General features: G+C 45.2%; 1 protein-coding gene across 2 annotated transcripts in view; it reads right to left on the bottom strand.

Moving 5' to 3' along the window:
- Positions 1-7,577: 7,577 nt before the first annotated feature.
- LOC138515895 (alcohol dehydrogenase 1-like) overlaps positions 7,578-22,562 on the bottom strand; it is a 309,712-nt gene continuing 294,727 nt past the window's right edge. For both annotated transcript variants that reach the window (XM_069630656.1, XM_069630657.1), the window contains exons 9-10: positions 14,942-15,080; positions 7,578-8,578 (exon numbers count right to left, since the gene is read on the bottom strand). In XM_069630656.1, coding sequence (XP_069486757.1) covers positions 8,524-8,578; positions 14,942-15,080 — 194 coding nt within the window. In that variant the 3' untranslated portion in view covers positions 7,578-8,523. The remainder of the gene's footprint in view (positions 8,579-14,941; positions 15,081-22,562) is intronic.

A 22,562-nucleotide genomic window follows, 5' to 3' on the forward strand; every position in this document is an offset into this window, starting at 1 on the left:
AAATTAGGAACGAACTCGGCATGAACCCCTAGTCCGAGAAATGGTTTGCCTGTAAATGGGCGGGACATCAGGTTGAGAATTGTATAAAAAGCACAAACAATCTAATGTACAGTCCCACTCACTTCATACACCGAACAGGGCTGGTATTCTCTATGTTGTACTGAGGGCCTGATAGCTATCTGTTACTTTGTCCTTTGAAAACTGTTCAGTTGTAGAATAAAGATCTGTGTATCTTTGTAAGCCCGTGTTGGTGTATTTCCTTTTGGGGTACTCAGCCTCGATTTTCTCTTTTTGCTTTTACAAGGTAAGCCAACAAATGTTTGCTTTCCCCACCTTTGGCATGAAGCTGTGAGCACCCTTTAGGGCTGTGTCCAAATTGGTCAGGTAAAGATTGAATAATACCAGGGCCAGGACGCAGCCCTGCCTTAGGCCTCTATTTGTGTGAATGAGTCCCGTCCACAATCCATCAGAATTTGTTCGTACCACTACTGTGGTGCCAGAGTGTATGACTTTTATAAAAATACAACTTATGGGGGCACATTCCTCAGTTCAGTAGTTTACCCCAAAGCATGGCCCCAATTTACATTATCAAATGCAGCAGAGTAGTCTATATACCAAAGATATAGATTTCTCCCCACAGTGATCGTGGTGTCAGATATAAGATATTGCAATGTTAGCATATTTTTAAGTTTGCTTAGACCGGGTCTAAATCCTGTTAGTTGGCAAGATACTTGTTTTTTTTTGTCAGCAAGTGACCAATTTTTCCTAACAATAGAGTGAAAAGATTCTTAGAACAGGAGTTGATCATAGCCAGCATACCATAGTGGCTCTGTTCTGCCCCCCCCTCTTGAAGACAGAGACCAGTATCGATTTGCGCCAATTATCACAAATGTGTACCTCTTCCCAAATTAGTGCAAATAGTCTTAATAGGATCGTTTCCCAACAATGTATATTGCCTTTGATAACTGTGTTAGGTATCCCCTCGGGCCCAGGGGCAGAAGAGGGTTTTATGATGATTTTAGTAATGTCATCCAGATTGAATGGAAATTGGCCTACACAGCCCCCTACAACACAATCGCTCATGGGAGTGCCTAGAACCTTATCATAAAAGGTTTCACCAACACATTTCTCCCATCTCATTACATCAATAAGGTTGGCATCTCTTGGTCCATTCTCAGACAGGTATTGTCAGTAAAGATGTCAATACTTCTTCTTGTCATTACCCATGAGAATGCTAAACAGCATCTTCCAAATAGCGTTCCCTACATCATGCCATATGAACGAAGCCAATTTTATACTTTGTTTTGATTTTTGAGATAATCTCCCTTTTTTCTTGGCTGTGTAGGGAGGCTTAGCTTTTTACTCTGCAAACTTTCCCTCTATAACTTTTCTTCCTTTCTTTAATAACCCAGTCATAGATATTTTCGTGGCACCTCCCACTGTATGCAAAATACTACAGTTTTCCCGGAACGTTCTAAAAGGGCATGTATGGTTTCCAATATTTCTTTATTACCCAAAGGTCAGAAAGCAAGTCGCTGATTAAATGTTTCCATACATCGATCTGTCCACCTGATCCTGTCCCCCCCAGAGAGACCTGAAGATTTATATTGCTTCTAACGTAAGTAGATTTACTTTCTGTGGCTTATACTTAGTTTCAGGAGCTTGTGGTCGCTAATATGTAATCTACCCTAGAGGAGGTGTTTCCACTTGACCATGTATCCCAATTGTCTCCAGCTTCGGGGAATTGGGGGTTCAAATAGTTTAAACCTAAAGCACACAAACACTCTAGCCAATTACTGCAATTTTTCCTTTGGGAGGTGCCCCATTGGAGAGTCTTATTATTAACATTCAGGAGCGTGTTTGCCCAGCGATCATCTTCACTTTACCCTCCTTCAATATTTGTAGCCGTGACAATAGGAGTTAAAACGAATACCCAACTATTATACCTGCATAGGGGATTTGTCTGTCCAGCATTCAATCATCCTTTCAACATATTTCATAATGGGATTGGTATTGATCCCTCCTGGGGAGGGGTCGTCATATATGTTGATGGCCAATATAGTTCCTAGGTGGGCCAAGCCCTTGATATAAACACATAAGGCATTTGGAGAGGTGCCACACTTATTAAGTTCACTGGCATGAAGGTTGGACTTCACTGCAACACATAGTCCTCCTGATGGGCGTCCAGCCCTGGTGGATCTAGCAAATAGATGAATAACATTACTAAGACTAGATTACTACATAAGCATATTTCCTGTAAAGCAAAAATGTCACTGTCAGATAACAGAGCTCTTCCCTCGAAGCTGAGGAAGGAGTGATCACCTCTAGTATTCCAGTAAATCAGGATTATACATTTAAGCTGTTCTGTTTATCATTCATCTAGATAGCACCTGTTTTCAGTCTGCCCAACCTGTTCATTCTATTTGATTTGTCAGTATCGTTGTATGCGTACCATAAGCTATGTTTTTCCGTGATGTAGCTAGGGTTGTTGGGCCTATCTTTCTCAAGAGCTTTCATATCACGATTACCTCTTTCATGAACACATTTTTTACATATGATAATATCAAAATCATGTTTTAACAAAGGTGCTGCTGAAAAGACCACCAATTCAGTAATAATAGAGTAAACCAATTCTATGATTACCCAATTGTCTTTACTACAGAGGTCTGGTAATTCTATAGATGTGATATCTGATGAGCTGATGCCCCTTAATTGAGGTACAGAATATAATAAATACAGCACCCTCTGACGGTAAAGAAAAGGACTATCCATAGCAGGAAATAATTCCTCAATTTGTATTGACTTTCCAGCTGCTGATCATTCTTTGTTGCCCAATATAGAGCTTTGCGTGGTGGCTCCCGGATTTGAGTGTCAAGATCACGCTGGGTCTCACTGCTCCCGTATCAATTTCTCCTCCCGTAGAGCTATATTCCTTCTCAATGCTACTCACTCCTCCAATCTGGGGGTAACCATTGCTTTAAGCTGTGAGGGATGATCTTTTAAAGGAAGCATAATTTGAAGATGCATTGCTAGCCACTATGCCACTCTGTCTCAACGAGGGGACGTTTAAGTTATTATTGAGCCACTGCTCTAAGGGACCTCTTGATTGCAAGTTATGTGTAGATTTACCAGGTACCTTTCTGGGACTAATAGGTGCTGCTTGCAGAATGTAGTAAGTTCCTGTACTAATGCATATAATATTGTCACTAGTGGTAATATTGTCACAAACTACGCTGATGATACACAATGCATCATTCCTTTGTCCGGCAATTACGACCTGGATACTGCATTGATTAATAAGATCTACTCTTTAGTTGAGTTATTGATTGATTTCTAATAGGCTAGCGCTTAATAGAGAAAAAATCAAACTGTTGGCGATTGGCTCTCCTCACATGTTACAGAAATTGGGCCCTACCTACGAGAGTTTCTCACTAGGAGCAACAAACATTACCCCATTGAAAAAAAGTTAAAACTTTGGGGGTAGTGTTTGACCAGCACCTCTCTATGAAGCCACATGTAAGCAGCCTGGTATCCTGCTGTGCTTACTGCTTAAAGCTGCCTGCCGACCTTAGGCCGTTTATCTCGCAGAAGAATGCAGAAACAATTGCTAGAGCAATTATAGGGGCTAAAATGGATTACTTCTCTAGCCTTTTAATAGGCATCGACAAAGCGGTGTGTAACAAATTGCAAGTTTCACAATATGGAGCAGTAAGGGTGGTGAAGAAACTTGGGCGTAGAGACCATGTCACGGCTGCAAGATGTGCATTGCATTGGTTATCTGTCGAATCAAGAATACTCTTTCGTATCTTGACCATCACTCAGAAGTGCCCACAGGGAAGAATGCCTTCTTACCTACAAGAACTGCTAATTAATAAAACCTATGTTAGATCATTAAGATCCAGCCATCTGAATTTTCTTACTATCCCAAGATGTAGCACTGTGAAGGTCGCCAAAGGGGCCTTCTTTGCAATTGCTCCGAAGGCTTGGAATGATCTCCCACTAGAACCAAGATCATCGAATCAACGGACATATTCAAAAAGAAACTAAAGACTCATCTGTTCACCTAAACTACTTCTAGAACCCTGCTGCTGGCTCCCCCTCTGTAACTGTATCTGTTATTTGCTCTTTTTTTGTTGCACCTTTAAGCCCAAGGGTCAATGGCTGCGCGATACAAAAAGTAAAGTACATGCCAGAGCGCAACGTTCTTTTTAGTTAATTTCTGTTTGATGCCCTCACGATTGGTCCTGTTTGTGGCTGCTTTCCTAGGCCTTTTTTGATTGTTGTTCACTCTGCAAGCACTTGTGCATATTCGGAAAGTATTTGAAAGCATCACATGCATCCATAGGCGTCGGAATTAGTGCCTGAAAGGTGTTAATAATCACAATAGGGGAAGAAATTCCACTCTCCTGTGGTGAATCTTTGTTCATTGAGTAACTATCAAATTCACCCATATGAATAGGGGTGATGGTTGTTTATAGAACTATTTTCTACGATATCAACAATTTCTGTCACCACCAAGTTAAGGTTTCTCTGCTCTATAATTAGGGCAGAACATGGCCCAAATACTGAATCAAGAGTGGAAGCAATGGAGTCCAATTTGGAGTCCAGACTTGTAGGACTGGCATGTGAGGAATAAGACTCATTGAATGAATCATCATTGCAGCTCGAGATGGAAGTATCGCCGCAATACATTCTAGGTCCGGGGATGCAGACATGTTGGTCCAAATTATATTATCACTATAATCAGGGATAGTGTTACTAGTTTTGATTAGTGAAGATGGCATGCTTAAGGAGTCAGGCCGAAGGTCAGAACAAAGATTAAGGAGGGAATTGTTATCAACCTTTAATGATACGTTCAAGCTTAGCTGGTTCTGTCACGCCTGGGAGGCCTTCCTTATGCTTGCTTATTGAGGTGGCAAAAAACTCAGTGATGTTGTATCGTCCCCCGACTCCATCTATCACTGCACGATTTACTGTCTTTCATATTTCAATTTGTGCATTAACAGGGCTCATTGATTATCAGACGCCATAGTTGTGAGTAGTGCAGTGGGAGAGTCTAGTGATATCAGTCTGGGTTTTGTTTGCTTGGCAGCATATGAGTATAGGTTAGGAGGTATACTCATTATTGTGTGCCCCTTGAAATTTGGTACGTTTACCCACCGGCACAGTTAAAAAACCTGGGTACAGAAAGGGGCCACTCCCACTCCAAGACCACTCCTCAATGCCTGTCAATCAAGCAGTGTGTTCAAGTCGTCACACTCTGCAGTATCCAGAATGATTTCCTTTCAACCAGTGTAGCTGGTAGGGCATCAACTGATTAACATTGAAAGTGAGGTCATTCAATTTATCAATCCTAATTCAAGAAATAAAACAGCAAAATATTAGCACACACGTCCAGCTGTATTCTTAAGTGCCAATTCCATTTGGTGAAGTGTATGTAAGATTGCAAGAGACAAACAATTAAAAAGTACTTGCACAATACAATTAACCTAGTCAAGCCCTTTAATGGTATGTGTAGAGAGATGGCTTCAAGTAGACTGATCAAAAAGGGCTGAAAGTAAAGGAAACAAACAAAGTGCCCGATAAAATTCGCTAAAATAGGAGCGGGAAGCTCAGAAAGGCGGAGATGTATATAAGTCTTTATAATTGCCTGTGAAACTTGGTAGGCCACTGTTCAGATGCTCCGCTGACTCAAAGATAAAGTAATGAGCAGTTCTGTGCTTTATTCATGTTTTCCTTTCATCTGTAATTGGCATTGCACTTGGGCAATCGCTGGAACAGTCACAGCTTGCAAGTTATGCTTCAAGCCCCAGGGTGGAGCACATGCTAAGCAGCTTTAATTAGTGTGTTTTGTGCCTCCCAACCGACATCAGCATAGCACTAACACAGAAAGGGGAGGGGGCTCCAATTAAAAGGGCTAGAGTAAGGGATCCTCACACGTGGTCACGCAAGTGTCCCTTTACTCTTAAAATGAAACAAAATGGCTGTTGGAGCGCGAGCGGACTGCTAGGTGACAGTTGAACCCTACTAGGGGGTGCTCTGCTCTGTGCCCTGACACCGCTGCAGCCCGGGCCTTAATACAGGCGCTCCCCTGTCAAGTAGGGGAGCGTTTGTTAGCAGAGCCACCTCCCAGGTGGCTATCAAAAATCACTGCCGGTCTTGGGCACATTAATATAACAGTGCTCCCCACAACAGGGGGAGCGCCCAATGCCTTCAACCCTCCTGGGCTAAGTTTAAGTGAAGGGGCCACGCCCCTGTTCCGGTGGCACAACTGGACTCCCTGGGCCACACCTGGCAGACGTGGCCCAGGTTAGGAAGTGCAGTGGGGGCCTCCCCATGTTGCCTCTGTGTGCTGGGCTGCAGCAGACATACGCTGCCCAGCCCACGTAAAGACTTTGGGGCCCCACACACTGTTGCCCACTGCCAGGATCATCAGAGGAGAGCGTGGCGCCAGAGAGGAACATCCAGATACTGACAGCAGAAACCTTGAGACAGCCCTAGCCAGGTTGTCTTGCAAGTAAGTTTTTACATAGTTTTTTAAATACAGTGCACTGTATGGACCTTGTAGATATTTTTTTACAGACTTTTATATTTTTAATATTTAAAATAACTCTTTTTTTTTGTTTAGTAACACAGCTGCTTAGAAAATATACTGTCTTGTGTTTTTCCCCTTTTGTACAAAATATCTAAAAATCCTGGTGGTGTACCGGAAAAGTATATTGTGAGCTTTTACCAACTAAAAAACCATACACCAGCATTCCGTTGTCCCTCTTTCCTTTCGTGTGACAATTATTCCAACATTGTGTTCTCTCCGTAAGGGTATTTGGGAATTCTGCCCTAACATCCCGCCATTTCCTACCCTCATCATATTCCCATCGAGGCTCACCAGGGTGATCTGGAACCCAGGTGAGCGGGGTTTGGAGACAGGCAAGAGGCGGCTCAGGTTAAAAGTTAAGGTGTAAGCTATATACTGTGTGCCCGCCTACACCCGTCTCCCAATAAGGTGCGTTACGTGAGCCCCCCGCTTCAACTTCTACACTCACACATACTACACGTGTACATCAACGAAGCCACTCTCACACAACAACTTCATTTCCCTCCCAACAGACAACAAACAGCAGAAAGCTACATCGCTACAATCAACCAACATATCACAGACCTGGCCAATGCATCCTAGCACCAGTAGCATGCAAGACTCCCCGCTCTGGACACAAATGCATCTGTGATCTCGACACAGAACACTGATAAACAGACCAGCACAGAGAGCTCAGGGTACATCTAGTCTGCATGCATTAACACAGCAGCATAGCTACATAGCATTTCCTTCTCTGCCCACTAACGTAGACCAACCCTCTCCCCCAGGCCCCTGCCCCCGTCAGATCCACCAGAGCGCCTGGAGACCATGCAAATAGCAGCAGTGCAAGGTATAAATCCCAATAGCATAAGATAACATTATTTGTGCAATGTTTCTCTGACCATTTTCTTGACGTTTTCTTTACAGTTCGAGCTCCACTAAAATATTCATAATAAACACACCAATGTTGCATTGTAAAGATTTTACTAAAGTAACTGTGTTTTTGAGACTATAATTCACTCTTCTTTTTTTTTTTTATTGACATTAGTTTTGTATATGAAAAACAAACTTTTTTGTCATTCCCTCCATGGTTTACATATTGAAATCCTCTTTGAAAAGGCGACAAGTTCAAAATGATGTTAATAAGACAATGGAAACGATCTAAAATAAGGAAACAAGCTAAAATAAGGACACAAGCTAAAATAAGGAAACAAACGGAAACATGCTAAAGCCAGCAACTCATTGTCTCACGTTGCGTCAAGGTTAGGTAGAATCAAATCCATGAAGTTAGTGGTTGCACAAGTTAGTTGGGTGTTTATCCCTGAAATTAAGTAGCTCCACCAATCCTGCATGTTTCCGTTTTTTGGCGCGAATCGTGCCAGATGCAGGGAGCGTTGAGCAACGATTTCTGGACACTCCGTTATCGAATGTTTGCTCGTTTCCACGTCTTTTGAACAAAACCGGCAGATGTTACTCGATGTCATTTGATCTTTCCTTTGCGTCAGAACCTCACGAGTTTTGTAGAGGTTTAGACGTAATCTTAGAAATTGATTTCTGTGATGTCGAGAAGGAAATTTCGCAAGGTATTTTGGCAGATCTCCGAGCCTGTTTGATGACAATCCTAGATCTAATGACGAAGTTAAAGCGCTTCGTTTATTCGTATTTGTTATCCAGTTCCATTGGTGGAACTTTTTTTTCGCAACCTGCGGAGTCGATAATAACAGGTTCATGTCAATGTTGGCATCAATTAGGATTGCTTTCAGTTTTGCTTCCCATTGATTTAATAGGCTGGCTGATGGATCATTGGATTTTTCATTTATTCTATAATTCACTCTTCTACATTACAAAGATTAGGAAAATTAAAGCAGTAATCATATTTCGATTAAGTTGGCGAGGGGAGATACAATAGAGCTGAAGTTCAGATTTGCAAAGAGATGAGGAGGTTCTCTTCACAGACAAGACGTTCCAATGGCGGGATCTGGGAATGTCAGGACACAGCGGATGCTGCAACGAGAAATAACACGTTATCAGCTCCTTCATACTTGTTACATTAAATACATGGGGCCTGATTCATGGAATTTTTTCCACGGTTCAAAGTGACTTTGCACTGCTGAAAAGTGATTTTGCACTGCGAACATAACCCTGATTCATGGAACTCGTCTGGGGAGGATAGCTCAGGGGCAAGATGACACAGAGCAACAAAGGTTTGATCCCCGGGTCCGGGCTTAGAAACTTCTGGGTATTAAGAGTGTTATAAATATTTAAATAAATAAAAGCTGTGCCAAGTGTATTTTTACAATGCAAAGTCATTTTTGCAGTACAAAATGACTGCACTGACTTTGCACTGAAAAAATACACGTTGCACAGTTCCATGAATCAGGGTTTGTGTCGGCAGTGCAGTCACTTTGAACCGTACAAAAAATTCCTTGAATCGGGCCCATTGTATGCTTTGTGCGATTAGCCACACAGATCGTTTGGCACTTAAAAGTTGTGTGTTCCAGATTCCCCCGCCCTATCTCGCTGGTTTAATCTGCGAACAGGCTTCTTCCCGCACAATGTCAAAATACTGTTGTTTAAAATGTGGAAACTGGGTGGAATTTTAATTTCACAGAAGCGTTTTAAAATGGTGCAATCCCATAGGAAAACGTTCTGTGAATCAGGCCCATCGAGTCTCGCATAACTGTGATAAAATACTTTACAATACAAAATACATTAACTATCGAAAACAGAGAGTCTAAAAAAAAAGCAAATTATTCATGCGGAGACCATTCAAAAACATGAAGTTCAAAAACAAATATTGAGATAAAACCATGCAGCACTTCCTCTTGCACACCGACTTCAGCACGTGTTTATCTTAGTGCACACATGCACTGCACTTCTCTAAAGTAATCTCTCACATCACAGTAGATCCCACTTCCCCTTTGCATGCCACTCTCTCACACTGGGCCAAATCTAATTCTAATTCCAGGTTTGATACAATATGCAGGTTTCTCACGCCCATGTGTTACATCAGTGATCAATGCTCTAGGCCCACAGTCAAAGGCCCTTCCCTAGTCATCCCTCCTCTGCCTCCAGGTTCTCTCACGCAGCTTTACTCCTGCATCTGCACACCACTGATTCCCCTCCTTAAGTATGGAGATTTCCTAGGACGGTACGCCTCTGGCATGTCTTTTACATGTAATCCCATTGTCAAAGAGCTTCATTTGTTTTGGTCAGCCAGCTTGTCTTTAATAATCTCCCATGTATGGGTTTGCATTAACTGCAATATTGTGGGTAACTCCCATTGTTCAGATAACGTTAGAATATACTGCAACCAGACCCAATGTATCCTCCCATAGAGTAGACTCTGCATTTCCTCCAATATCTTTTGTACAGGAGTCCTAAGGGTGTCACTCAGACTTGACCCAACATTAGAGGTAAAAATATACTTCTCATTGCGCGAGCCAGTGTGCAATCAAGAACCCGGAGGACTACCCTTAAAACATTCTACTGCAGAGCTTCCAAACTCAAACCACCGTGTTACCCGACAGGTCAGCACCATACTGAATAGCAGAAGACATGTTCTGCCCAAAACACCTTGACGCCTTTTGTCAAAACCTGTGCCCCAATTTTGAAGTTAAATCAGATAAGGACACCAGTCCGATGTTGAATTTGCTTCTTCATCCTCTGCATTGTGGCCTCTCTTGCTAAAGATGTAACACCTAAATAATATTATATGTATAATTACACCTCAATCGTCTCAAAAATATTTATGACCACTTTTCCCCTTTCCAAAATTGACCACTTTTGCTTTCCTGTGGGTTCCCTCTAACGACTGCGCCCTAAAATGATCCCTATCATGGCTGGGCTTTGCTCATGGCCCCGTAGAGTAAAACCAATCAACGCCATGTCATGCGCGAACAGTAGCGCTCAGTACTTTGCCCATTCAATGGTGATCAATCAATTTTAATGCAAATTAGTCTACAGTCAAAGTTGGAAAGAAATGAAATAATTAGTAGAGGGGCAAAGGAACCAAGGGGCACCAAGGCTTGTCTGATTCTTTCTGCACAATGTGGAGCTAGTTGATTGTGGCTACTATAAGCTAGTTGAATCAATAGTAGACGGCTTGTAAACCAATTCCCACTTAACTTTTTCCATAGCTTTCTGCGATTTATGTTGCCAGATAACTGAGACTTAGCCAAAATGACAGCATTCCTATGCGATTTAACTGCAGTGTAAAAGACACAAAAAGACAACAATACTTTTGTCGATACTTTAACAGTGGAGCTGGTGCACATTCTATTTATATAAGTAGCCATTTGCCCAAATATCATCACATATTTGAGGGGTTAACTACAAGAGTGAGAGCACACAATGAAGATTGCAAAAATGCTTACAGACACTTTGGACAGTGTTTTAATGCCAATATCACAGGGATGTGTAATTTAATATTAAGAATAATCACAGACTAAAAACATTTAAGGATAGATTCACTAAGTGTTTGCACGTGGGAGGAAATTCATTTATCTTCAAAAGTACCTTCAGCATTTAGGGACCCTTAGACAAAATTGGCTGGGGTCAAGTATAGCCCCATTGTACGATACTTACTTTCAATTAACATGTCCGTGCAATCGATGCCCTGTCCAGATCGTGGACGCCCCGGAAGGCAGGCAAATGTAACTCATTCTAATCATCTGGACACAGCTATTTCTGTTCCCTGTGTTCAAGTTTGTTTCGTACGTTTTCAGTATCATATGTTTCTTCACAAAGACCGACCTTCAGGGTTATTTCAAACTGACTTTATATTTCATCTATCATGTGGGAATGACCTTGGATCGGAGACCCTGGACCACATCCCTACTGCATTCTGCCAAGTTTACTGGCCAAATCCACCGTGCCTCACTCCACTCTCCATTTCTTCTGACTACCTTCTTCTGGTCCTAGGGTATGCTGGTGGCCCTTCTGCCGAGTATGAAGCCAGCAGAGGTGGTGCTGACTTGCTTGTTTATGGAATACACGTCTATATGTATGTATATACACAATGGGCCTCATTACAAGTCCGGCGGTAACCCTGCCGGTGCTACCAGGAAGTTGCTGCCAGACCCGTAAAAGATTACCGGCGCCTGACTTCCCAGTGCCAGGCAATTACAAGTCCAGCGGCCGGTAAGTCAGACACCAGTAATTCTGTTAATCCCCATTCCCATAGAGTCCTATAGGACTGGCGTGTGGGGACACAGAAGCAACGGCACATTGTTGACGGTGCCGGTGCTTCCGTGGCAGCTTTACCTATCGTGACCGCTGTGCCCGGCAGGGTCAGATCTGTCGGGCACAGCGGCTCTGGCAGGCAAACCCATAGTTTCCCGGTGCAAAAACAAGGATGCTGATGAGCTTACCTGCACCCTTATTTCCAGACAGGCAAACATGAAATGAAGCCCAATCTGTCTATATGAGGGATTCATTAATCATACACCAAGCTGAAAAGCAAGTAGCTAAGTGTTGTGCAAAATGGGGTACAGTGAAACACCAAATTGTGCAAGGTCTTTGTAGAATTGGAGGGGCGTGCTAGACTTCATTTGTGGGCAGGGAGAAAGGATGGGCAAGTGGTAGGTCAGTGCACATCATGGTGTTATCTAAAGAGCAATCTAATTCCTTCCAGAAGTGTAGGGAAGAGGGGGGGCTGTCAGATGTGTACTGATAGATGTCCCTTCTTATGGGTCCCTCACAGGAGAATGTTTGTTTTCTACTTTTCTTTTCTGCAATTCATGGTTTGCAACCTGCCGATATCATGACTTCTTGTATTGGTATGGTGTGGTATTGTTTATTTATAAAGCGCCTATACACAGGCAGTGTTTGAAAGTGCTCAAGGAGGGTGGGAACACGGGGAAAAAACAACAGTCACTCAGAGCCCTTGAATTTCTGAGACGATAACGGTCTGCACAGGCAGTGTAAGTGAATAAGATACATTAACAGTTCAGTTACAGCAAATAGGCCTGATGGCGATTATGCGGTTTTTATCAAGTGCACATTAAGGGGTGAAGATAGGGGAAAACAGATAGACGATCTTCAGGCAGAGATGCATTCAGATCGTGCAACTGTAAGACGGTCAAGGGAGGAGGGGAGGGGGGGCCCAAGTGCACCCAGTAAATTGAGGCTGGGATAAGTGTGGAGATAGCATCTCTCCTGGATTTATTGAGAAGTGAAGTGAGGGGCATGGGGTGCAGGGCCCTGAGACAAGCGCAAAGAGGACTGGCGGCGGTGCCAGGGACCTGTGAAACTCTGAGGTGTGCCAGGCAGCCAGTCAGCAAAGCTGTATGGAAGAGGAGGGAGAGATGGAGAGAGCAGAGAGCTAGGTTAGCAGGGTAAGGGGAGAGAAAAGGAGGAGGAGAGGAGGAAGGTCTTGAGGAGTTTCTGTAATTTAAGAAGATCAGGCACAAGACGGAGGGTTGCAGGGAGGCTATTCCACAGGGAGGCGCCTGCTGAGGATAAGGATCTCCCTCCAAATCTCTGCTTGGAGAACTGGCTCACTCGCAGAAGGTTGGAGGTAGATGAGCGTAGGGCTCAAGAGGGTCTGTATTTAGGTAGGAAATGTTGCAGGTAAGTAGGTAAGTATTGTGCTGACCTTCCAAGATCTTGAGTTTCTTAGCCAGGGAGAATGTAGTGCTTGTTGTCAAAGCCTACTTTAACATAGCTCATGTAATAGAATAGCAAAAAAATCTACTGTTTTTCTTTTGGTAATATTGGTTGCAATGCTTATTTCAAGGGTGAGAGCTGGTTTCTATAACAGCTTCTTTTCACACCCCAGAAAATTGTTTTACTGCTGAGCAGATCAAAATAGCTGGTTTGGAAATCTAATCCACCGCAGAACAGAACTAACTTTTTCTGGTCTTTACACCCAAAGGGACCTTAGAACAAAAAGCGCTAACATACACTGTCAAATGGTTTAACAATTCCACAATCAACTACTATTTGCATGCACAGGCTGCACACATTTCAGAAGTCAAATAATGTAAGAGGTGCCTGCTCTATTCATTTCTGCTTCTATCCATTGCATCTCCCAAGAGCAAATATTACATGGGCCATTGAGGTTTTTATAGTAAAAATACTAGGTTGCCCCAATTTGGTGAACGCTTGCATTATTAAGGACTGGTTTAGTCCAACATTACTCCTGCTTCCAGTGTCCATTTTTCGTTGAGGCAGATTATTTGGTAATCAGTCATAAACAAATGCCATTGCAGGTCTTGGAGTTTTAATGATAATCCTGTAATATTCCAAGATACTATATTTACCATGTAAATTCAATAGGGAAGTTTGTAAATCAGGTAGGTGAAGCATGGTTGTGTTACTGGGGGGCCCCAAAAGTCATCCCTGGCAGTTGCCTCAGTGCTCCTGTTATTCCCCTGGGCCTGCTACCTGCATACCTAAAGGGGCGTCACTTATAATAAAACAGGGGCTTTTCCTGAGCTGGCTAGAAGAACCTTGGTGTGGTAGAGTTCTGAACTCAATAGCAAGCAGCACATCACTTAGAGCACTATCAACAACAACCAAGCTATTCACTTTAGAAGCATAACCAGGGTGAGTCGAGCCTTTGATTTCAGCAATATCTGAGGGTTTAACAGAGCAACACTGCCTTACCTAGTGGATCCAGTGAATGCATTTATTTAAACATGCATCCACAGACTCCCTAGATCCCTTTGCATACTGATTACCACTCTGTGATTTAAAGGAAAACATACTAATGGCAGATCAATAGAATTTACCCAAAAGGGCTAGGCACATGCCCCATTTATTAAGAGGGCTTGGCATTGCTTAGTTTTGACTTCAACCTGTATTTACATCACTTTGATCGGTGTGAGACATTCTGTTTGCTAATTAGTTCCCACCACCTATTATTTTAGGGCTTGCACCATGGACCTCTGCAAGAATCACTTGACTGGCCAGCTTCATTACCTTCAGGTAGAGAATACATAATCTGAGTGTGCTTCTCAGTGACTTAGTTGCAAGAACACCCTTCCTTAAAGTGCAGGTGGCCACTAATTATCAGTAGATCTTAGGTCCTACACTCCCAGTCCTTTGAGATAAATCTTGACTTCCTCTGCCCTCTTTAACGAGCCCCATTCTTCTCCACCATATCCACCATCTGAAGTCTTGAGCCCTCCACTAATAGACACACAGTACAACACCTTTCGGTGTATCTATGCAGAGTCCAACAAGCCTAGCTGTCTGACCCACATCAATGATCTCTCTGTATCCTTAACGCAGCATCTTTTATTTCATTATAGATGATTGTTTACTGATAGTCCTCCCTGATATAGACTGTGGAGAACAATTGGGAAATTTGGTGTTTGACTTTGGTGTCTACATTTTGCATTTAAAGAAAGCACGATTCACCTCTTTCCTGCTTTTAGCAGCTTAAATCCTTCATTAATTTTGTCGAAAGGTAATTTATGAGTGAGTAGTTCCTCCAGATCGAACTTCTTCTCCATATAATCAGAAACAAGTTTCGGGACAGCGTCTTTTGTCTTCCAGCCTACAAAGCAATAAAGAGGTATACATCTGGTTAGCTCTTTCGCACTGTGTATATTGAAGTTGCAACTCGCAGTGTAACTGCGATACCATGACAAACTACAAGTACAAATTAGAATGAATCAAGGAAAGAGGGGCCTACATCAACTCAAACTTCCACTTGCCTGGGAACTTTATATCATCCACACCAGAAATCTGCACCCGAGTTACTAATCAAGTACAGGGAGATGAGACTGTCCACCAAAAGGCACATCAGGGCAACTCCAGAAATATTTCTAGGCCAACTTGGGGATGTGGTCAACATTCTGGACAATAACAAAAGACAGGACTGTCGGCTTTCAAATGAGAGCAGTCTGCGGTTTCACAACACAGCAAACCCACGTAGTATGTGAGCAATAAAGAGTGTGGCTAGTGAAAAAACCAAGAGAAAGTAGCAGAGGCATGGGATAATGGTATGAGAAGAAGACAGTTATACAATCTCCAGAACGTATTACAAGAAAAAACAGAAGTAGTGCTCTTTAACATGGGAAGAAATGGGGCGACGATGATTAACAGACTCAGAGTGGGGTATGCTTGTCTGAATAATTGACAACACAAAATAAATAAAAGAGACAATAGCAACTGCTATGTTTGCAATATTACAGAGACAGTGGAACAGTCCCTACTGCAGTACAGAAAATGAAGGATGCAGAGAGAACGGTTCTATGTGATTTTTCCGCATCGCCTCTTTTGGCCCAGCTGCACCTGTCAGCCCCTGCATGCATTTGTGTGTGTTGCGGGGACTGACTATTCGGGTCTGTTGGGTTTGATTTTTGTAGGAGTCTGAAAGAAACCATTCCACCAAAAGAAAGACATCTTATCCCTACTGATCTTGTTCTTATTCCACCTCAAGGAACATACATCAGGTTGGCACCCAAGTCAGAACTTGCATGGAAGTTTGGCATTGATGTCCTGGCTGGGGTGATCAACCCTGATTTTAGAGGGGATATAAAGGTAATACTCCAAAACCATGGAGAGGGAGCCTTTCAGTTCCAAGCAGGAGACCAAATAGCCCGCGGAATACTTGAAAGAGTGATGCTGCCTATGCATAGGGATGAGATCAAGAAACATGTTACTGAAAGAGAAGCTTTAGGCTTTGGGGAAGCTGATGCTCGACCTAGTTCGATCCAAACCTCAGCCATACATGACAAAAACTCTGAAATGCTCCCTGACTTGGCCTTTGCTCAGCGGAACGATCCACTACTTGCTGACGCCTTCCTAGAGGTTGTTCCGCAGTCTGAGGGTCGGAAGGGAGGATGGCCATTTTTCTTTTTAAAGAAGGGACTCCCATATTGAGGGCATGTTACTTCTGAAGGGATGCCAAGAATACAGCAAGTGGTTCCCCGAAGTCACAAGCAGATAGTGCTTGAGATCGCACACTCACATCTCACAGAAGAGCATTAAGGTCAAGCCAAGATAAGGCTCACTTCTCCAACAAGTTCTATTGGCCAGGGATACATTTAGACATGAAATATTTCATTGAAACCTGTGAATTATTTCAGCGTACCAGTACTAATTTTCCACCACCAGCCCCCTTAAAAACATTACCCATCATCAACGTACCATTTTTGAAGATTGGAATGGACATCATAGGCCCTCTTGAAAAATCTATGCTAGGGAACAGAAATGTGCTGGTGATTCGTGAATATGCCAGCCGATACCTAGAGGCATTTCCCTTGCGTAATAACACCACCCAGCAGATACTCAAGCATATGCTTCCTTTCTTTTCTCAAGTGGGTTTCCGTAAGGAAATTCTAACGGACCAGGGAACTACCTTTATGGGTAAGCTCATGCGGAAAGTAACAGAGCTATTTCATCTAACCACCTTGAGAACATCAGTTTTTCATCCCCAGACGGACAGATTAGTTGAACCATTCTTAAAAAGCTTGTTGACACAGACCAAATCAAATGGGATCAAATGATTCTGTGGTGTCTGTTTGCCATAAGGAAATCACCTCAAGCCTCCACTGGTTTCTCACCCTTTGAATTATTGTATGGGCAAGAAGTCGTAGATGTTTAGATATGCTTCGAGAAAACTGGCAGGAGAGGGAAGAGGCTCCAATACCATTGTCCCTGGCACCCTCTCGGATACAAGAGCATTTGGCAACTGTCCTATCTCTAGTTCAAGATCACTTGGTAAAGCACAAAGCCAACAGAAAGTGTCCTACGATAAGGAGGTGTCACTTAGATCTTTTTCCCACAGGCAAAAAGTTCTTGTGCATCTCCCTACCTCAGATAACAAGCTTATTTCTAAGTGGCATGGGCCGTATGAGTTATATTATAATTTACTCACCATAGTGGCTAACATACTCCTGGTCCAAAGTCCCCTTTCCTCCATGCTGTATGGGCGTCCCTTGCTAGGGATGGGAGATGGAATCCTATTCACCAGAAAAATCATCTTCCCCTTTAAATTTGTAAGTGCACGGGGTGCGACCTTGGGAGCATGTGCTCCGCTGACTCCACCCACCAGCACCACTCCTCAGTCCCCTTTGAAGCATCGACAATATTAACATTGCCTAATGACACCTACCGAGATCCCGAGATCAGTCTACCGAGATCCTGCCACATCTCCAAACATAGACGAAATGCCAACTGGCTGCCAATCCGGGACAGAATCACCATATGTACTCTAGCCATCACACACAAATGCCTCACTAACTCTGCCCCGAAATACCTGGCAGATAAACTCTGCCCCTACCAACCCACTCGTATCACCAGATATTCTAACTCCTCAAACCTAGTGGTCCCAAGATACAACCTAAAATCAGCAGGTGGTGCCAGCTTCCCAGTTCAAGCCGCCAAATGCTGGAATGCCATCCCCACCACCCTCAAACAGGAATCTTCCTTCCTCGCCTTCAAAGCTGGCATAAAAACCTGGTTAAGCAACAACCCTTCTCAGTAAGAGGCTAGCTGCCTCCCATGCCGGACCCTACTGGAACCAGGGTCCACTTTTGCATTTCCACAAGTGCACCTCATATTCCGACCCAGCTGTAACCAGGGTCCTATTTACTGTTATTTATCTGTATAACCTGTATACCTGTTTTTATACCTGTAACTTATACTCTCAAGTGCCCAGTTACCCCAGGGTTCGGCGTGCGATATAAGTAATAAACAAATACAAATACACCAGTTTTATTAGGGGGGATGGTGGGAAGTATGGATGAAAGCAGGGCTATGGACTAGGAGTATGTTAGTCACCATGGTGAGTAACTTATAATTACTCCTATGTCCCGTCCCCTTTCCTCCATACTGTATGGGCGAGTACAACTGAATGTAGCCCCAGGTTGGAGAGATGGTCTCTTAAGAAAACAAGTTCCTTAACACTGCCTGACTAAAAGCAGTCTCCAACCTGGAACCGGCATCCAAGCAGTAGTACTTGCAGAAGGCAGAGGGTGTAGACCACGTAGCCGCCTTGCTGATAACCTGCCACGGGACATGCCTCTGGAAAGCAACCGCTATGTTTTTAGGGCGGATTGCGTGGGCATGCATATTTGCTGGAAGAGGTTTGTACTGCCCTTCGTATGCCTCCTTGATGGCGGTAACCATCCACCTTGTTATGGAAGCCTTGGAGGCTTGACAGCCAGGCTTTGACCGACCAAAGGTGTCGAAGCGAGCCTCTGATTTGAGGAAGCGCTTGGTCCTGTCCAGGTAGTATCTCAGTGCACGCCTCACATTCAGACAGTGCAATACCCTCTGAGCGTCATCCTTAGGGTCCGTGAAGAACGTTGGTAACACTACCACTTTAGGTAAGAAGGCAGGGTGAGTTCTAAGCACCACCTTGTCCTTATGAAAAGAAGTACAAGGCTCTGAGACAAACAGCACCTGGATTTCACAGATCCAGCGTGCCAAGGTAAGGCCCACAAGGAGGGCCATCTTAATGGTGACTAGCCTAATGTCCGCGGACGCCATAGATTCGAATGGTTTATGTGCCAGGGCGCCCAAGACCACAATAGTTGGATAAAGCCTGATCAGGCCCGCTAAGTGACTTTTAACCACTGCGTAAGAGGATGAGAATACCTCCTCCTCTGAGTTCCTGTAGGCTCTGATGGCCGCCAGATAGGTGCAGAATGTGTCTACCTGCACCCCGAGTGTGCAAGGTGTGTAGAGAAGGATAGCATGTCGTTCAACATGCAGGTCAACTGATTGACCTGCTTTCATTCCACCCACTGACAAAACCTGGTCCACTTGCATTTGTACTGGCTCCTGGTAACATCGCTTCTAGCCCCTTGTATAATGTCTAGGTTAGCTTGCGACAGATGCAGATGCCTCAGCATGACCTGTTCAGGTACCACGCTGTGTGGGCTAACTTCTGAGGGGCAGGGTAGATCACCATGCCCCCCTGCTGATAGAGTAGGTCTGCTGGGCCCAGTACCATGGCCTTGCTGGCCACCTTGAGCTATCAGAATGATACGGAGGTGCTGGGAATCCCAGATCTTGCAGATTACCCTGTGCACCAGGGGAGTGGGAGGGAAGGCATAAGCGTTCATGTTGTTCCACTGGATCTGCATCGCATCGCCCAGAGAGCCCCTGTCGCTGCCAGGACGCAAACTGGGGGCACCTCCTGTTAGACCAGGTGGCAAAGAGATCCACTGAGGATGACCCCACTAGCTGAAGATCCCCTGAAGGACCTGTTCGACTAACTGCCATTCGTAGTTGTCCACACCCGGCCTGCTGAGCCTGTCCGCCTCTAGGTTAGACTGCCAGGTGCATGTTGTTTACCAGGGCCCACTCCCGACTGCTAGAGTGCAGAGGGGGAGACATGGTACCACCCTGATTGTTGTAATACATGCTGGTGGAGCTGTCCGTTTGAATGAGGATCACCTTGCCACTGATCATCGGGAGGAAGGCTTTGAGAGTGAGCCAAATGGCCAGTTGATGTGGGCCGCCTGCTCCAGATGGGACCATACCCCACGGACACAGCCCACTAGGGATGAATCTGTGGTGATGGTGACCCGAGGTGCTGGTTGACGGAAGGGCCGGCCTATCTGCAGGTTGCTGTCTGTGATCCACCAGACTAGGTCCTGGTGGAGAAGCTGTGGGATGCTGACCCTCGCCGCCTGGGAATCGTTCTCCTGGCTCCAGGAGGCTGTGAAGTTCAACTGCATCCTGAGCCTCGTATCCGGTACTGCTAAGAGACATGCGACCATGATGCCCAGGAAGTGTTGGTACCACCATTCCGAGGTCACTGCTCTGCTAAGAAAATGCCCTGTGGCCCTCTTGATGGCTGTGATCTTGTCCTCTGAGGGGAAAATCCTCTGGAAGCTTGTATTCCAGATGAGGCACAGGAAGGTTAGACTCTGTGTGGGCTCCAACTGAGATTTCTTGAGATTGATGGAAAATTCCAGCTCGTGTAGTGTATTCATGAGGGCAGCAGTGGTGTGGTGGACTGCCTCTGGAGACCTTGGCCTGACGAGCCAGTCATCTAGGTATGGGTAGATGGGGTGACCCTGAGCAGGGCTGCCACTGTTCATCAGTCTTGTAAAGACCCTGGGCTCTGAATTGAGGCTAAAGGGTAGAACCTTGTATTGGAAATGAAAACCCATGATCCTGAACCTCAGGAAGGACCGATGGGGCTGCCAGATCGGGACCTGTAGGTAGGCATACTTCAGATCCAGGGAGTACATGCAGTCTCCCACACACTTTTTATCCACTATAAGCACTGGGGTAACCATCTTGAACCTTTGGAGAGGAAGGGAAAGGTTCAAGGTGGAAAGGTCCACCACAACTCTAGGCCAGCCTGGTTCTTCTTGTGTATGGTGAAAATCTGTGAATAGAAGCCCAGACCCCGCTGAGAGGCTGGGACTTCCTACAGTGCCAGACTCTCTACGAGTGAGCGAATTTCCATTGTTGTACCTATCTGTGGGAGCGGAGGGCAGGAGGGAGGAGAAGGAGTGATAGGGTGCCGGAAGCCCATGGATACTACAGAGAGGATCCATTGGTCCGTGAACCTTGTTCGCCAGCATTGCGCATGAAGGGCAAGCCTGCCCCCCAACTGAGACACATGGATCAGGATGACTGTGTCGTACTTTTTTGCCCTCTGAGGCTGGGGCTGAGGAGGAAGACTGGAAAAAGCCCTTGTGAGCCGCCTTGTGCTGCTTGCGACTGTGCTGGCTGGGGGATCTTTCTGGTTATCTGGACCGTCTCTCCTGGAAGCCCCTGAAGCTTCCGAAGGACCGACCCTTGTCTGGGCGCTGATGCGCCTGGCTGTATGCCCTGGGGTGGACTTAATGAGGATTGGTAAGGACTTGGCAGTCTGCAAACTATTCTTCTCGAGTTCCTCATCCCTACGGATGCTACTACTACTAGTATGGAAGAGATCACCCCCCCTCGAAAGGAAGGTCCAGAATACGCTCCTTGACATCGGGATTGAACTTCGTACCCCGTAGCCAGGCCGTCATTCTCATGTCAGTAGCAATACATATGGCACACCCTGAGGTGTCGATGTGAGCCACCACGGACACATTATGTCCTGCGCTACTATTTTGTCTTCAGCCAGCCAACCTTGAAGCACGCCTGGCTCTGCACAGGAAGCTCAGGAAGGAAATCTGTGATCTCTTGCCAGAGCCTCTGGTTGACCGCCGCCAACATGTCATCCTCATTGGACTGACGCCAATGTAGAGAAGCATTGGAATAGATTTACTTTCCATATGCTTCCAGGATCTTTTCTTCCTTACCCAGGAGTGCAGAGGCTGATATAGTCGAGGACGATTGTGGTTTGGAGTACAGCGAAGCTGCAGCAATCACAGAGGAGTGTGGCTGGGGGTGAGCTGACAGTAACAGGGTGTCCCACTAAATTTGCCTAAACTTGGCATCGAGGCGCCTGTTGGTAGACTGTGTAGAGTGTGGTTTGAGCCATCCTTTTTTGGCAAGCGCTACCACGTCTTCTGCATAGGGATTCCCATTCTAGCTGAGGGGTGTATAGTGAGAACCTCTGCCAATACTCCTGCCTCTGGTTGTTCCACCTCTGGCTGTGGGAGCAGCAAATACTCAGCGAGGCCTGTGAGCCGTTGGTAAAAGGCCTTCGCCGACAATGGCATGTCAGGGTCCCCCTCTTCATCTGTGTCCACCAATGTGGCCTGCTAGTCCGGTGCAGCTGGAGGAGCGCTGGGAGCAGGGGGCTGCGGCGTGCTGATAGGCGTTGGAGGCTATTGCAGCGGGTAAGGGGCTACTGTGACTGGCAAAGGCATGGGAGCCGGTGTCGTAGGAACAGACGCGGGCAGCTGGAGCTGCATTGGGCCCGGAGGAGCTGGACTCAAGGGCGGGGTGGCCGTGTGTGCTGGAGGCTGTACCGGAGGGAGTATGTCCCTGATCACATCCCTAAGGATGACGCTCATCTGCGGGGACCTCATGAGGGTAAGGAACCTGTCAAAGAACCTGTATTCACATGCCAGAGGAGCGCTTGCTGGAGCCGGCATAGGCCGGAGGGCTCTGAGGTTGCTGAGACCTG

Source organism: Ambystoma mexicanum, chromosome 6q, assembly GCF_040938575.1.
Source record: "Ambystoma mexicanum isolate Mex_15411 chromosome 6q, UKY_AmexF1_1, whole genome shotgun sequence".
In the NCBI taxonomy this organism is placed as follows: domain Eukaryota; kingdom Metazoa; phylum Chordata; class Amphibia; order Caudata; family Ambystomatidae; genus Ambystoma; species Ambystoma mexicanum.